The sequence below is a fragment of the Coffea arabica genome, chromosome 4e, assembly GCF_036785885.1.
Source record: "Coffea arabica cultivar ET-39 chromosome 4e, Coffea Arabica ET-39 HiFi, whole genome shotgun sequence".
In the NCBI taxonomy this organism is placed as follows: domain Eukaryota; kingdom Viridiplantae; phylum Streptophyta; class Magnoliopsida; order Gentianales; family Rubiaceae; genus Coffea; species Coffea arabica.
Genome location: NC_092317.1, coordinates 3,459,178 through 3,474,573, shown reverse-complemented (window position 1 = coordinate 3,474,573; position 15,396 = coordinate 3,459,178). Strand labels below are relative to the sequence as shown.

General features: G+C 37.4%; 2 protein-coding genes across 3 annotated transcripts; both read right to left on the bottom strand.

Moving 5' to 3' along the window:
• Positions 1 to 1,505: 1,505 nt before the first annotated feature.
• Positions 1,506 to 5,234, bottom strand: LOC113741455 (uncharacterized). Of its 2 annotated transcripts, none has more exons than XM_027268988.2 (7): positions 5,019 to 5,234; positions 4,665 to 4,762; positions 4,448 to 4,572; positions 4,188 to 4,284; positions 3,404 to 3,513; positions 2,449 to 2,523; positions 1,506 to 1,782 (listed from the first exon to the last, which is right to left on the bottom strand). In XM_027268988.2, the coding sequence occupies exons 2-7, from the start codon at positions 4,732 to 4,734 to the stop codon at positions 1,732 to 1,734; spliced, it is 528 nt and encodes a 175-aa protein (XP_027124789.1). In that variant the 5' UTR covers positions 4,735 to 4,762; positions 5,019 to 5,234; the 3' UTR covers positions 1,506 to 1,731. The 2 variants fall into 2 exon arrangements, with proteins under 2 accessions (XP_027124789.1, XP_071903304.1); XM_072047203.1 differs by lacking the exon at positions 5,019 to 5,234 and adding an exon at positions 4,947 to 4,978.
• A 1,098-nt stretch (positions 5,235 to 6,332) lies between these two features.
• Positions 6,333 to 12,025, bottom strand: LOC113741530 (pyrophosphate-energized vacuolar membrane proton pump-like). Its single transcript, XM_027269062.2, has 8 exons — positions 11,559 to 12,025; positions 9,467 to 10,041; positions 9,000 to 9,379; positions 8,444 to 8,530; positions 8,016 to 8,346; positions 7,283 to 7,693; positions 7,069 to 7,128; positions 6,333 to 6,979 (listed from the first exon to the last, which is right to left on the bottom strand). Exons 1-8 carry the CDS (start codon positions 11,797 to 11,799, stop codon positions 6,776 to 6,778), a joined length of 2,289 nt encoding a protein of 762 aa, XP_027124863.1. The 5' UTR covers positions 11,800 to 12,025; the 3' UTR covers positions 6,333 to 6,775.
• Between the last annotated feature and the right edge of the window lie 3,371 nt (positions 12,026 to 15,396).

The following is a 15,396-nucleotide window of genomic DNA, read 5'->3' as shown; positions in this document are numbered from 1 at the left end:
GGGGGAAGTGAGGGACCAAGCATCAATGTACACGACACAAGAACGGGAAAGGAAACTCGAGGCATTACCTTGAGAGGTTCAATGGTCAAAGCTCCTTGGGAGGAAATGTCTCCGCATTCTTGGCTTTTGAGACGAAAATAATAATGCATATCCTCAAAGTGATTGCGAACCTCAGCGATTAACTCTGCCCTTTCTTGCATGCTTCTCATGAATTCTCCCTTGAGGATTTCACCTTCATCTTCAAGAATTCCCAATCTCTGGTCCAGTTGCTTAACTAGCTTGCTGTTGACGTGCATCTTCCTCTCGTGATTCCTTTTCCCAGAACTAGTTGTATCTGATGAGATCTCACACGCATGATTTCTATTCAAAACCCTCAATTCCAGTGACTGAGCAGTAACGCTCCTGCTGCCTGACATGCCAAAATCCAGAGCAACTGGATCAAACCCTCTTATTGTTTTCTTTTTTCTCTTGATTGCAATCACTCACAACGTGGTCATAACAACTCTGCCCGAACTTGCGTGGAAATTGAGAACTCGAAAGAAACTAGTATATACGTACACAATACAATGGAGATGATGCGGAAACAAAGCATGCATGTGCATGAAAATCACACAAGTTTGGTTTTAGGGACGATAAGTCCTCCCACAAATGATGCATGAAATTTAAAGCTAAGTTCATGTATGTTGGTGAGATCACATGATTCTCAAGTGGATGATGGTTGCTTGTCTGAGATAACTCAAGGAGTAGGAAAGAAGTTTACAATCTATACTGGTACTAGCGCTCTTTGATTCCCCTATAGCAAGGGAGAAGTAGGGACTCAGGGTTGCCGGGGGCTGAAGGAAACATGAGATATCACGGAATTATTAATTGATGAGATGCAGTTGCAGACTTGCAGTTACTGACAATTTTGAATTCCGCGGCCGCAGGAATTGTCTCTCACATGTTTGGCAGGAAGTTTCGGCTGTAATTATAGCAGTAGCAATTAGGAAGGTGCTTAGTCGGTTGGTGACTCTTGCAGACTCTGCCTGCCTCCTGTGAGAACTGATTCTAGTAGACAATATTTTCGGCCTTGAGAAAATTTGGCTGGACATCAACAGAATGTGAATGTGGCACTAAAAAGGGGTTCAAATTTTAAAGAAACCCACAATCAAGGTGAGTTTTGAAGGACCTGAATTGTGTCAAAATAATCTGCTAAAATTGAGTTCTGAATACCGGCCATATATATACATTGTGCATGTTTTTAAACTTTTAAGCCACAGATGAAAGTTGTTCATCTATGGTCGAAGCTTTGTGTCAGCATTGCTTCCAAGCGTTATAACTTTGGAAATATATTTGATCTAACCCCCGCAATTTCTTCAAAAAACCTACTGCAATATGTAGCCTAAAGTGGCAAAAAGGAAATGAAATAGTAAAGTATCTATATCTTCAAGTACAACGGTATGCGTGTAATGAAGCACACTTGAGACTGTTAGGAGAGGCACAAGGAAGGTGAAGATGAATAGAGATTAGTGGCAGAACAAGAAATATATGCACAGGTTTTATTATTCTAAATACATGTCACTGGGTGATTCCTGCAGCGTTCAACCTATATACTTCAAGACCTTCACCCAGAAAATAAAAACGACAAATGACTTTAATACAGAGTTGTGGTTTTACAAAGGACGGCTGGATGTACTTTGCAAAGTCATCTTGAATTAAGCTACAGAAGAAGAACATAGACTGCAAGCTTAGCTAGTCAACCGGAACTTCCACCTCCATCTTCAAATTAGCATGATCAAATACCTAACACAAAAGCAGGTTAATGATCATTTTGAGAGAGCAGATTATGATAGACAGTAACAAGCAGCAGCCCCAAGTGAGGCAGTTTAATATAACATAGGTATCACTTAATTGGCTGTTACCACGACAGAGAAGGACAAGTACCACCATTATGATATCTAATTCTTGAAAGTTTCAGACACAAGAGTAGCTCATCTACAGCAGTATCAAGATCTAGAAACTAGAAAACATCAGAAGTCTAGATAGAATAGGCAAACGCTGTATCAAATGGATCAACTATAGGTACACCATCCTATACATTAATGTTTTACCAACTTTTCTCAGGCGTAGATAGGCTCCCTATCTCAAAAACTGAATCGTCATAATCTGGATGGGCAGGCTTCATTTACTCTCTGTGAAAGTACTCTTGACTTATGCAATGGTAATTTCCTTTGCAAATCATTATTAAGAGTCTTAAAATCATATCCTTCACGACAAATAGATGGAGCTAAAGATGTTGCATCTCTACCTCACTAATTTCCAGATTCATGAGAAGTAGGAAAATGTAAGTATTACAGGCTTCCTAAACATAAAATTGAGTTGGAAACAAGTCATTTAGCCCGGGTACACCTTTCTTCTATCCCATTCTTAGGTAGATAATCTTTTTGCAAGTTACACTAAGAAACAAACCTTGATAAAGTCATCCAAGAGTAGCACAGACTCCTTTGTATAACCAGCTTCGTGCAAAACTTGGCCCAATACTTCCTACAGAAAATATAATCAAACGAACAAGAGCTTGTCATGCTTTTGTTGCCATACCCAAAGTTGAAAATGGAATACTAGGATATGACTCTCTGATGTACAGCAACCAGACAAAAAGATATGGAAAAAATAAAAGCGCAACCTCAGGAATTCAAGGACCACTTAAGAAAATACTCAGAAGCAACCAAGGTGAATCAACATCTGAAAATTAAGTGACTCCATCAATTACTGTACACACAAGATTTATGACAAATTTGCTATGTTGGGAATACTTGTTTATGCACAATTGGAGATAGAATTTGGTCCTAGGCATGAGAAGAGACTAGCAAAACCATGTAATGAGACTATGGTGTGTCCTCATGGTGCAACACCACATGCTATCTATTGGGGCATCATTGTTGTCGCTAGATGTCAAGCTAATGCCAGATTTTAAATAGAAAGTTCATAAACTATCAATTGTATGAAAAACAGCCAGAGTGAACTACACCTAAACAGGTGAGTCATTACTTTATATCAGAATATTCTCAATGTTCAACTAAATCTCAGAATTCCCTTTGAAAGATTGAATTTCTACCATCTTCTGGACCTCTCCAAGTCCATCTAGAAGCTTTACATGGTCATGATTGCTTCTTTTGAATTAAAGATAATGTTCCCCGATATGTCTTGTATTTGTGCATGATCTACCAGTAACTGAATATGCTACTAACTCTTGAAAACTGGCACAACTTGGTGTATATACACCTCTTAAACAAGGAATTTCTTCAAATGTTTTGTAAGTAGCAAATTAACCAGAACTGCAAAAGTTAGTGATAGCTGCTGCCCTTAAGTTCAGCAATACATCGCTACTAGTAACCTAAAACAGGAAGGTTAGCAGCAAAAATACCTCTCTTTGTTGATCTGACATGAAAGAGCCAGCCAAATCCTGAAGCACTTGTATCATGTCATTGAATGTCACCTTCCCATTGCAATCAGAATCATATACCTTGAAAATAACTGTCAGGCATGTCACAAGGATTAACAATATGCTAAAGGAGAAACAAAAACACAAGAAAAGTAATACAAGGGACACATTACATAGACCACCAAACACATTAGTCAATGCACAATATGTTCAAGAAAGTATACTCTTTTGTTGGAAATTCATTTTTGCACTCAAGTCCAGTGTAAAGAGCACAGAGGAAATAGTTGGTGGAGGGGAACAGTACAATTCATTCATCATGAAATCAATTTTCACATATGCATTCACAATTACAATAGTGAGACTCAAAAGTCCAAATACTCAAGATTAAACAAATCTTAGACTAAGTACTAAAACTTCCTACGAAACGTCACAACGATATTACAGTGCTAGCCATCTGATTCCGTTCTGTAAAAATTTTCATTCAGAGCTACATATCAAGAAAATAAGTAAACAAAAATTTGTCTGATCTCCTTTAGATCCAAAATAATACTCTCGATATGTATCAGATAAACATAAAAAACTGCAAAACCAACTTAAGAAAACTTGCATCAGTTAGGAACCACACTCAACTCCTTCATTTACTCATTCAACAAGTTCAATTACACAGTAATTCAAAAGACAATCACGTATTTTAGTGAGAGACATCAGATCATGTTTACTGGGAATTTTAATTCCTAAAAGAGAAACAGAGAGATGGTGAACCTACCTTCAACTTTCTGGGCTAGACTTGCTTTAGCACTAAAAGCTGATAAAAATGCGACGAAATCCTTGAAATTCAAACCATCCACCATCTTAAGCAACCTCTGTAAAGAACCACAAAGTAAAACGAAATGACACGCTTAATAGAAAACAGCCAACCAGAAAAGCAGCGATATACAAACTAAGCAGGATTAGATTCCAAAAAGGTTCTAAAAATAAAATAACAAGAAGAAATTAAAAAAATAAATAAATAATCCCAACGTCCACCTGAGAAAGTGGATTCATGGCAAACTCTGGAACTGATAAAAATTCATCAGCTGATATGAACCCCTTTGCGTTCCTATCGAGTTGGCAAAACCTCTGATAAAGAGACACTATCTCTTGTTGGGAAACTATAACAATTACAAGGAAAGGACAGTTTTCAGTTCAAATTGCATCCTTGAAAAAAGGAACAAAGCTTGGGAATATGTCAAGGAAGACATACAAAGATTGTTACAGTGTCGTTGTACTTCTTCAATGTCATATTGAGTCAGCGTGGATGAAGCATTACCCATCTTCTATCTCACTGCAGCGATCAAATAACTAGCAAAAACAAAAGAAACAAAGCCCATTAAGTCCATCAATCAAAATCGGCTTTTTTTTTTATTGATTACAGATCATCTATCTTAATTTCAGCACTAAACGAACGAATCTTAATCTCCATGCAGAAAGTCAATGAAGTTCACAAAACAGCATAACTCCACAATCAAAATCATGTATTCTTAACTTGTTTCCGTTGCAGCATATGGAACAATGACCTTGGAATTAATAATTCGAAAATAAAAGAATAAACAGAGACCTGAAAATTCGAAGAATGAAGGGATGAAGACCGAGGGGTGTGAAAGCGTTGGGGACGGTTAAGAGAGAGAACTGGTGCGTGATGACATATAAGTTTAACTATGTTATAACAGTAATCGATAATAAGACCATAATTCTGTATCAGACAAAGGAATCTATTGTGATAACTTTGTCATCATCGGACTACAAGTTTACAATCAATAAGGTAACCTTTCTCGTCTGTGCAAGGTGACGCGGCATTTGATTCTGATGTTTATCCAAAAAAAAAAAAAATAAGAAATAGAGTGAAAAGGCATTCATTACACTTGTTTAGTGATGATTGTATGCATCTTTGGGTTGGGCTTTAACATCTACTCTCCGAGGCACATGACTCAGGCCCATTGTATTTTACTAGCAATAGGGTGCAAAAAGGGGCAGCTTTTTGTTGGGCAGCCTACAAATGCCTTTTTTTTTTTGCAAAAAAAATAAAAAAGGAATGTTCAATATTTTGAGAAAAAAAAAAACAGAAGATCGAATCCAACTTAAATCGGATATCAAATATTCGCCGCAAAGATATGGGTGAAATCCATTTATAACTCATTTTTAAAGTTTGGTATAATAATTCTGGAATAAATATTGAAGTTTGATTTTCGAATTTTCGATTACTGATTAAATGATTGAATTTCATACATACATACAACAAATAAGATAAATGATTAAATTTCATACATACATACATACAACAAATAAGATAGAGCACTCGTGTTCACTTAAATCAGCTTTAATGGGAAGAAACTCTACAGCGAATGAGAATGAGCAACGTCGTATTGAAACTCTTGGTTTCGTTGCATCTATTACTCAATCTGCAAATATTACTTAGGTATAAGTGATGCAAATACAAAGTATGCACGCAGAGGGATCCCTTGATTTGTATCCCTCTCTCTCTCTCGGGTTTTTTGCCTTCTTTTGGGTCTTCTTTTCTTAGTTTTCTTGTTTGTTAGTCGTCACTCCTTTGAACTTTTGCTTCGTCCAAAAATTGTGCGCCCCTCCATTCACACAACCGGAATTTCATACATCAATTTTCGAACCAACATTTGACCCACTAAGCTCGCAGCTAACCGCCAGATTTTCTTGACACGTAAACGGGCCTTCCAGCCAACTCAATTTGATAACACATTGCATTGCAGGACTGCTTTAAAACACACACACACACACACACACACACTGCTGCAATAACCAAATACAGAACATGTTGGATATACAGAAAGCCACCAGCCAAAAAAGAAAATAGTAACCGTAAAAAGAATTAAAAAAGAAACTTTAAAGTAACTCGGGATGCCAAAACGCCATGCATTCAATGACAGAAAATCTTGTTTTTCTTTCGAGGATAAAAAGTAATACTACAAAACAAGACAAGCAACACACTCCGTTCTGAACTCTAAGCAAACAGTCAAGTATAAGCCACATCCCAGTTCGACCATGCTATTGCTCTCATCAGCCAAGAATAATGACGTTACAGCAGAAGCTAGGAATCTAACTGTTACAAACTGTCATACTACATCTGTTCTCAACTCTGCAGTGATCACAATTATCATCATCATCACCATCGACTCGTCAAAAATAATGTTCAACTAGCTATAAACTAACTTGGAAGCTCATTGATTGTGGTGAGAAATTCACGAAGCGAAGGGTGGTGTAAGATGGAGACTAAAATAGACAGCTGCCTTGAAAAGTAGGATAGCATCTTTGTCCCCAGTTGATATATGGTCATCACTCCCATCATATCTTAAACAGAAGGCCGCCATGAGTGGCAAAAAAGGGAGCAAAAACAAGAGACTCAACAGCCATGAGCTTGATAAGAATGTTAAGTGAAGGCCCTGAAGTGTCCTTCAGAGGATCCCCGATGGTATCCCCAATAACAGCTGCTTTGTGTGGTTCAGATCCCTTGGGTCCAAGGGTTCTCGCATGCTCAGAAGCGCCAGCCTAGCATTATATCAAAATTAAATAAATATCAATTCCATCTCAATATTCAAATCATATGATCACTGTAGTGCCATTTGCCATATATTTACCTCAATATACTTCTTGGCATTGTCCCATGCACCACCGGTGTTAGATGCAGAAATTGCTATCTGTGTAAACATCACGTGCAAAAGAGCAAAAATTAACAAGAATCAATCCTCACATCAGCTTCACAAAAAGGAATTATCAAAAACTTTAATGACCTTAGCACCATGCAACAGATCATGTAGCCAATGAACGTTATGTCAAGAAATTATGTCATACCTGGACACCAGAAACAAGAGATCCAGCAAGAACACCAGAGAGAGTCTCCACACCAAAGAAGGTACCGACAATGAGGGGTGTAAGCATGACAAGAGCGCCAGGTGGAATCATCTCCTTGATAGATGCATCAGTAGAGATCTTGACACAAGTTGCATAGTCCGGTTTTGCACGGCCCTCCATGAGACCAGGAATAGTATTAAACTGCCTGCGAACTTCCTCAACCATCTTTAGTGCAGCACTACCAACACTCTTCATTGTCATAGCAGAAAACCAGTATGGGAGCATGGCGCCAACAATTAAACCAATGAAGACCTTGGGAGTCAGAACATCAACTGTTGAAACTCCAGCTCGACTGACAAAGGCACCAAAGAGTGCCAACGAAACAAGAGCAGCAGATCCAATAGCAAACCCCTGGAAACAAATGAAAAGGGTAAAATTTTAAAGAATGCACAAGCACTAAAAAACCATCAACAAGAGGTTCAATTTAATGAAGCACAAGAGCCCAGCTACAGTCACTGATATTTTTCACATGATGTGCATTAAACTACGAAAGGTAACGCCAAAAATAAACACTACACACTCTTGGAGAAGAACAATAGCCCTGGGATCCAAAGAACAAGCTATTGCTGATTGTAAACCTAACAAGCAAAATGCATCAGATAATATCACTCAGCCACAGTTTAGATAATAACATCAAAAGGCAATAAGGCCACAAAAGGAAATATCATGGTACCTTTCCAATTGCAGCGGTGGTGTTCCCAGCAGCATCAAGGGCATCAGTTCTTTCTCTTATTCTGTGGCTCATTCCAGCCATCTCCGCTATGCCTCCAGCATTATCGCTGATGGGACCATAAGCATCAATTGCCAACCCAGTAGCAATTGTGCTCAACATTCCCAGAGCAGCAACTGCAATACCATACATGGCAGCAAACGAGAAACTAACAAAAATGCTGATTGCTATAGCAAAAATAGGGATGATGACAGATTTGTATCCCAAGGCAAGGCCAAAAATAACATTAGTTGCAGCACCGGTCCTGCAGGAATCAGCAACATCTTGCACAGGACTGCAAAATTGAAGTAAAGTAACTACAGTCAAGCAAGTTTTTACTAAGAAGCACTGCAATAAAAGGCAGAAAAAGAAAATGCTCATCTTATGGAAACCTGTATGCATTGCTGGTATAGTACTCCGTGACAAAACCAATGATAAGCCCAGCCCAGAGACCAACAGCAACACACAGGAAAAGCTGCCTGCAAAACCAGAAAAGCTGTCAGTCTCGATCTGGATGAATACATGCAGGGCTGTCTAATCGTGATAGCAGCTGCAAAATTGACAGGAGTGTGAAACTCAGATAGTAAAACTGAGAAAAAGAACCACCAAAAGTCAATAAACGTGAATTGAAATTACCTAAGGTTGTGTTGCTTCAAAAATAAGAAACAGAAACTACGAGATAAATAATGGAAAGAGGCAAAAAGCTCCACAACAAATTTTCTCTCCAATGGTATGATTCACAGAACCAAAGACAACCATCTAGAATAAAACAAAGGGTGAGGGGATTTTATATCCAGGAAGCAAAGCAGTGACCGGGTGGCAAAAGGCATCAGTCAGCTTGTCAACAACACAAGGGACATAACAATTCTTCCAGAAATCAACTAAAACAATATGAGAATTATGTTTCCAAAGAACCTTGTTGACTTTCAATATGAAAATAATGCTTACCAGTTTTTCACAACCTTCTGAGCACCAAAATTGAAGATTGTAAATGTTGGGGGCACACAAGTCCAGGTAACTATTGCAATTCCAATAGTCATAATAGCAGTGGAGATAATAAGCTGCCTCTTCAATGCTGGTTCAATTTCCTTCACAGCTTTGATCTCAAAGAAGTCGGTAGCAAAAAGAGTTGTGATCAAGCAGACAAGAATCCCCATGGAACTAATCAGCAAGGGATACAACATGGCAGTGAAGTCATGATCGATTCCAAATGAGGAGATTGAAGCCACAACAAGGGCAGCGCATGATGATTCTGCATATGAACCAAAAAGATCAGACCCCATTCCAGCAATATCCCCGACATTGTCTCCAACATTGTCAGCAATCACCTGCAAAGTAGAAGAAAAAAAAATTTTATGTCAACTTTCCCCTTGAGATTCAAAGGCTTTAACATCAAGAAAGCACTCTTGACTTACAGCAGGATTCCGGGGGTCATCTTCAGGAATGTTCCTTTCAACCTTTCCAACAAGGTCAGCACCGACATCAGCAGCTTTGGTGTATATTCCTCCACCAACTCTGCCAAAGAGAGCCATTGATGATCCACCAAGACCATAGCCAGTGATTGACTCAAAAAGGCCTTCCCAATCATCCCCATAATACAGCTTGAAGAGACTGATTGCAATATAGAGCACCAGAAGGCCATTTGCAGCAAGCAGAAAACCCATAACTGCACCAGACCTGAATGCAGTGATAAAAGCTTTTCCAACACCTTTCCTAGCTTCCAAAGTTGTCCTTGCATTGGCAAATGTAGCAATTTTCATGCCAAGGAAACCAGAAATAACTGAGGTGAAAGCACCAAGTAAGAAGGATACAGTGCTAAAGGCAGCAGTTGCAAGAGCTGGCTTGCAGAATTTCTCCTTGTTAAATGTGCATGGCTGGCTCTTTGTGCTGAAGCCCTCAACAGAGCCCAGGAAGAGGAAGATGAGAATTGCAAAAGCAACCATGAAAACACCAACATATTGATACTCAGTGAATAAAAATGATGTTGCACCTGCCACAATAAAGCACAACATCAGTCTGTAGCATTAATAAACATGAAACAGAACACAGTACCAACAACTCTACTCCAGAATCAAGAAGATGATCACATCCAGAAACAGTAACTAAACTATAAATCTAATACTCCTTGTTACCAAAAAGAAAAATTGGATCTTTAAAAATCAAAGGCAGCCTCTGTAGATTTTATTTAAGGTTGTCAACGTAAAAATTTAACTCATCAAACCGTACAAAATTTGTAGGCAAGTCAGATAAAGTCAGATATTAACCAAAGATGTATCCAATAAAGTTCAAAATTTGAGCAGCCAAAACTTCCTAGCAATGCAGGTCATTGATAAGCAAATTGCCAATATTACCAGAACTCCAGCTATTAAAATTTCCAGTGAAATTTATCATCAGATCCACAAACCAATTGCATGAAAAACACAAGAATTTTTGTAATCAACAGAAAAATGCAGATGTCCTAAGTCTAAAGATATAAAGAACCCGTCTCTCACAATTACAACACTGCCAGCATGAAACACTTTCACCACAGAGAAAGATTCTTTTCCTTTAAAATTTGGATTTTTGTTTTAAGGTTTACTGCATAAGAATATTTACCAAAAAAAGGTTGGCCAATGATGCATAATGATATCAATTAGAGATTATAAATACATAAAAGAATATAATAATGCAAATAAATAAACCTTGTGAAAAAGACAAAAACAAATGCCTTTGAAAATAATTGATTTCTATTCTTTGTTATATAAAGTAAAAGCATTACATAGTAGTGCAACAGAATCTACCCAGAATAAATTAAGCAAGCGAAACAATAATGTTCACAGAAGAATTCATCACATGCCAGATGGCACCACGTGCAGCACACATGCTATTGATATCAGGCTTAATATAATAAATCTCCAACCACTGGCATAAATCTAGAAAGCTTTACCAGGAAAAGATAGTGGAGAATCAACTCCCCCAGTTAAACCTTAATCTTTCACAGTATTTACCAATTAAATATTAATCCAATCTTCCAAAAATCGCGGTACACTTATCACAAAATAACTACAGTCACAGCATTTATAACAAAAGTATTCAGTTCCCTATATCAGATCTATCCAAAGTGCCACCTCAGCATCACGTAAATACGCCATAACCTCATTACTATCCACCTCTCCCACCCGAAACCCTAAACCCGACATTCGCCGCCAATAAGATACAAATTATCAATATAGTTCCATGACCGCCAAGAAATTATACAAAAAAAAATTAACTCAAAACAATCACTCAAAAGTACAAAGATTCAATTTTTACTAATCACTCATTATCAGGATTACAGCACAAGCAACTAAATTAAGCAAAAACAACGAAACTTTAACTTTTCTTTCGATCTTTCCTCTACTTTCAGGCTAACAAGCAGAACTCCACCAAAGATCTATAAATCCAATGAAAAGCTCAAACAATTTAAGCTAAAAAAGAGGAATTAGATGTAGAAATGCGCCATGAAGATCCAGACAGCTGAAATCTTACCCTCGGCGATGGCGCTCTGAATGTTGGCGCACTCAAGGACGACGTTTTGTTCATTGATGCCTTCCTCTTCTTCAATCAGGCAATCATTGAATCCATTCTTACTGTTATTATTCGCCTCTTTTCGCTCCGGTGAGAGCTTCACGCGCGAGACGAGTACCCATTGGATTAAAGAGAAGATGATTCCGATGACAGCGCACACCGGAATCACGATCTCCGTTCCTAGATCTGGCAACAACGCCATCCTTCCTTCACCTAAGCTCTAGACAACTCGCCGGAGTAACCGGCCGGAAAACTAACAGGGAAAAGATAAATAGAAAACTAGAACCCAAGACAGAGTGAGGCACAGACACTGTGAAGAATGGAAGGGTTTGGCCGAGGCTTTTATACTCGGTGGAGAGAGAAAATCCCAGGATAAGGTGGAGTAATATGGTGTAACGCGGTCTGTGGGAAGCGATCGTGGGGCATCTCAATTCGACCGTCGGATTGATCGAGGTTTTAGAGAGTTGGAGACTCCATATGATCGAACGGTGTGGAATTGTTGATGAGGTGGCGAATGGTGAAGGTGGTGAGAAAATGGCCTTGCATTAGGTTTTTGAAAAGGGGAAAGAGTTAGCGGGAATGCAGGCTAAATGCAGCGCGTTATTACACGCACTGGCTTTTTTCAATTCTTTTTTATTTTTTGTTTTATTTATTTATTTATTTTTCGTTTCAACTTTTTAAGTTGGTGATGAGGGATCTATTCCGTGCTCCTCGCAACTATCAAATGCCATACGCTTTCTATGATGGCAAAGTATAAGTAGCTAATGAGTGCTCGTGGGACATAGCTTGTGCTTCAACCGGGGGCTTCCATTTTTTATTGTTCATTTTTCTCCAAATTTTGAGTGGGGCTTTTGGAAGGATAAAAACAATATTTTTAAGAAGGATTAAAGAGATTTCTCCATTATTCGCCACTAATCACGTGGATCATTCTTTGATTTTATTTTTTTATAACGTTATTTATGTTATAATAAATTAGGAAAAAAGTTAGATTGATGTTAAAATGAAAGAAAATTAGGATGACCCTTGGGGGGAAAAGTCCTTCTGGACAAGCAGCAACCGATGAAATGGATCATGGATTTTTATCATCTTGAAGACGGTTACTTCTACAGTTAAAGGGGGTGGGGGTGCATGGCCTGCAATGGACTTGTGAACAGGTTAGAGTTGCTTTGTCTGTTGTATCGTAGGATAAAGAAGATGGCATTTTTTGGAAGTGGTCGAGCGGTAGATGACGTTACGCTGTATTGAATGGCGTGCACAGACAGCTCTGCTCCTGGTTTCCCATCAGATAATCTTTTTGTTTTTTTTTAAAATTTTATTTTTATCTTCAGTCTCCAAAGTCCTTTCCGAACTTTTGCTGTTTTTGTTTTTTAATCCCTTTGTCCTCCTCACGTCAAGAAAGTACTTTTCGTTAGTTTTTGGTTTCTTACTTCTTACTTCTTAGATTATACTCATTTTGGCCTCCATCCATCATCAAGTATCCCACCAAAGTGGAGATACCGCTTTATATTTTATACATCCAATTGTCATAAATATAAATATTTTTTATAAAAATTTTAAAACATAGTAATTCAAACGAGAGCTTTTGTATGTATAAAACTTTAGGTTTCGGTTGTGCAACGTCTACATATATTTTAATGCAAAGCTGGATTCAAGTACGTGACCAACAATCACTCATGGCTAAGTAAAAGATAGAAATAATAATAATAATAATTAAATTTCAGTATCTAGAAGTGGTAATTGAACTGTACAATCCACTTAGGAATCCTGCGAAATGTCTTGATCGTCTTCTTAATAAATGCACGGGCAATTGATGTGATTCGCTCTATAAAGGTACAAGTGGCATTTGATGTCTAATCGTCTTCTGGTCTAGTTTGGCATTTATGCATTACTCTAAGCAAAAGCACAAAGTTTGTTTGGATAGAGAGAATTTGGTTTGCTTAATTTATTCTCACAAATCTCAATCACCTTTTTATTTTCCCAATCACCTTTTTATCTCACATACATCACATCACAAAAAGTGCTACAGTAAATATCTCAAATAAATCATCCAAATAAACTCTTATCCAAACAAACTCATATGTAAGTGTCATATCTTACCCATTCTTATCTAATTTTGCCAACTTACTCTCTCAACTCATTTTTCATTTTTAAAGTGCAAGTGAAAAATTTAGAGTCCGCGAACTCTCATTTACACTCCTTCATCCATATCATCCAATTCATCATTTTTCCTTCTACTTACCCCTTCAACTTAACACCTCGCATCTAAATTAGTTATATACTATTTCTTAGTATTTTCTTGTTTTTGGTTTAAGTAAACACCGTTTTATCATCAATGTATCTCATTTTCTTTAAACCCTTTTTATTTTAACTTTTTTAAAGCATGGGATGGTTAGTATTTAAGAAGTAAGAAGTGAATGAAGATTAAACTTAAAACCTCTGATTATTATAATCTTAACCTGATTCACTAGATTAAGCCCTCTTCAACCAATCAATACTAGTATTAGCGGCACACCCAATGCGTGTGCGATTAGAGAATAATTAAAATGAATCAAATTTGTATAAATTTTGTTTGTTACATACAAAAAAATTTATACAAAAATTTAATGAAAAATTTTGGTAGTTACAATACTTAGGATGGTTATGAGTATTTATATTGGTAAAATGTGATTAGATGATTAGAGTAAAAAATAATTTTATAAGAGTAAAATTGAAAGTTAAAAGATGATAAAAAGTGTTTATACCAATTGTCTTCACTCAGTCATTATATATTGTATAGACATCTCATTTTTATACATAAAGAAAATACTACTATAAGAGACTTAGGACTATACGAGAGATACGAGCTAAATGATGATTCATAATTTTTATTTTAGAAGTTCTCGTATGTGTATCTATGATTTAAACGTGTCATGATTTTTTAATCATTTTTTTTGTGAAGCTAATAGATGAAAATGCTTCAAAGTAGGTGCAATTAACTAAGATGCAGGATTTGTTGACTAACTTAACGAAAAAAATAGTTGAAATAGGTAAAACGAGTCACTTGAAATAGCAATATGACAATTTAAGAGCCCACCAATCCCCCCTTCCCCCAAAAAAAAGAAAAAAAGAAAAAAGTTTAGTTACTAAAACTAGACATTGTAAATCGTTGAATGACCATTGCTACGCTATGAGCCTGTGACCTTTCTGCTTATGGTGAAGCAAAAGCTTCACCCAGTGGCAGTGGACAGATGCACCATTTGCCTGAACGAGACATTATTGTGCTTCCATTTTTCCTTTTTTTTTTTTTGGGGAGGAACCTGAGCAAAGATTCATCCAAATCCCTATGCCTGCCATAAACTTCTTTATTCTCTTTTTGTTTACGTCACTAGCTACTTTTTTTCCACTTCTCACACACACCTTTATCTTTATGCCTTCGTCTTGCAAGAATGTCTGAGTTGGAGAATGGATCAATAATTGTGAAACACCTGGCCACGTAAAAGAGCGGTAGTGTTTCTAAGGATTTGTTTCGCAAGAAATAGACCTCCATCGTCACCAACTCACACAAGTCTCGCCAATGAATGAGGGTATCGAATCAGTTTCAAATTATCAGCTGCAAAACAAAAAAAAAAAAAGAGTTATTCTTTACTCGTTAGAGTGAGACTTGATGAATTTTGGTGGTACCTCATTTCAGCATTTTTCCTTTTTTCCCCTGCGTTTAGACTTTACAACAACCTCCTGTCACGTACGTCCAGATGTATAAATAATTGCAGAGACCACCAAGCTGGTTGAAGTATATTCGAATATGCGCCACCAAACAAAG

Coding starts and splice junctions, on each gene's coding strand:
- LOC113741455 (XM_027268988.2), bottom strand. CDS start 4,734: ATGGGTAATGCTTCATCCACGCTGACTCAATATGACATTGAAGAAGTA. Junction 4,573..4,664: donor ACGACACTGTAACAATCTTT/GTATGTCTTCCT, acceptor TAATTGTTATAG/TTTCCCAACAAGAGATAGTG. Junction 4,285..4,447: donor CCATGAATCCACTTTCTCAG/GTGGACGTTGGG, acceptor GGTTCTTTACAG/AGGTTGCTTAAGATGGTGGA.
- LOC113741530 (XM_027269062.2), bottom strand. CDS start 11,799: ATGGCGTTGTTGCCAGATCTAGGAACGGAGATCGTGATTCCGGTGTGC. Junction 8,347..8,443: donor TATACCAGCAATGCATACAG/GTTTCCATAAGA, acceptor TCAATTTTGCAG/TCCTGTGCAAGATGTTGCTG. Junction 7,129..7,282: donor CTCTTGTTTCTGGTGTCCAG/GTATGACATAAT, acceptor ATGTTTACACAG/ATAGCAATTTCTGCATCTAA.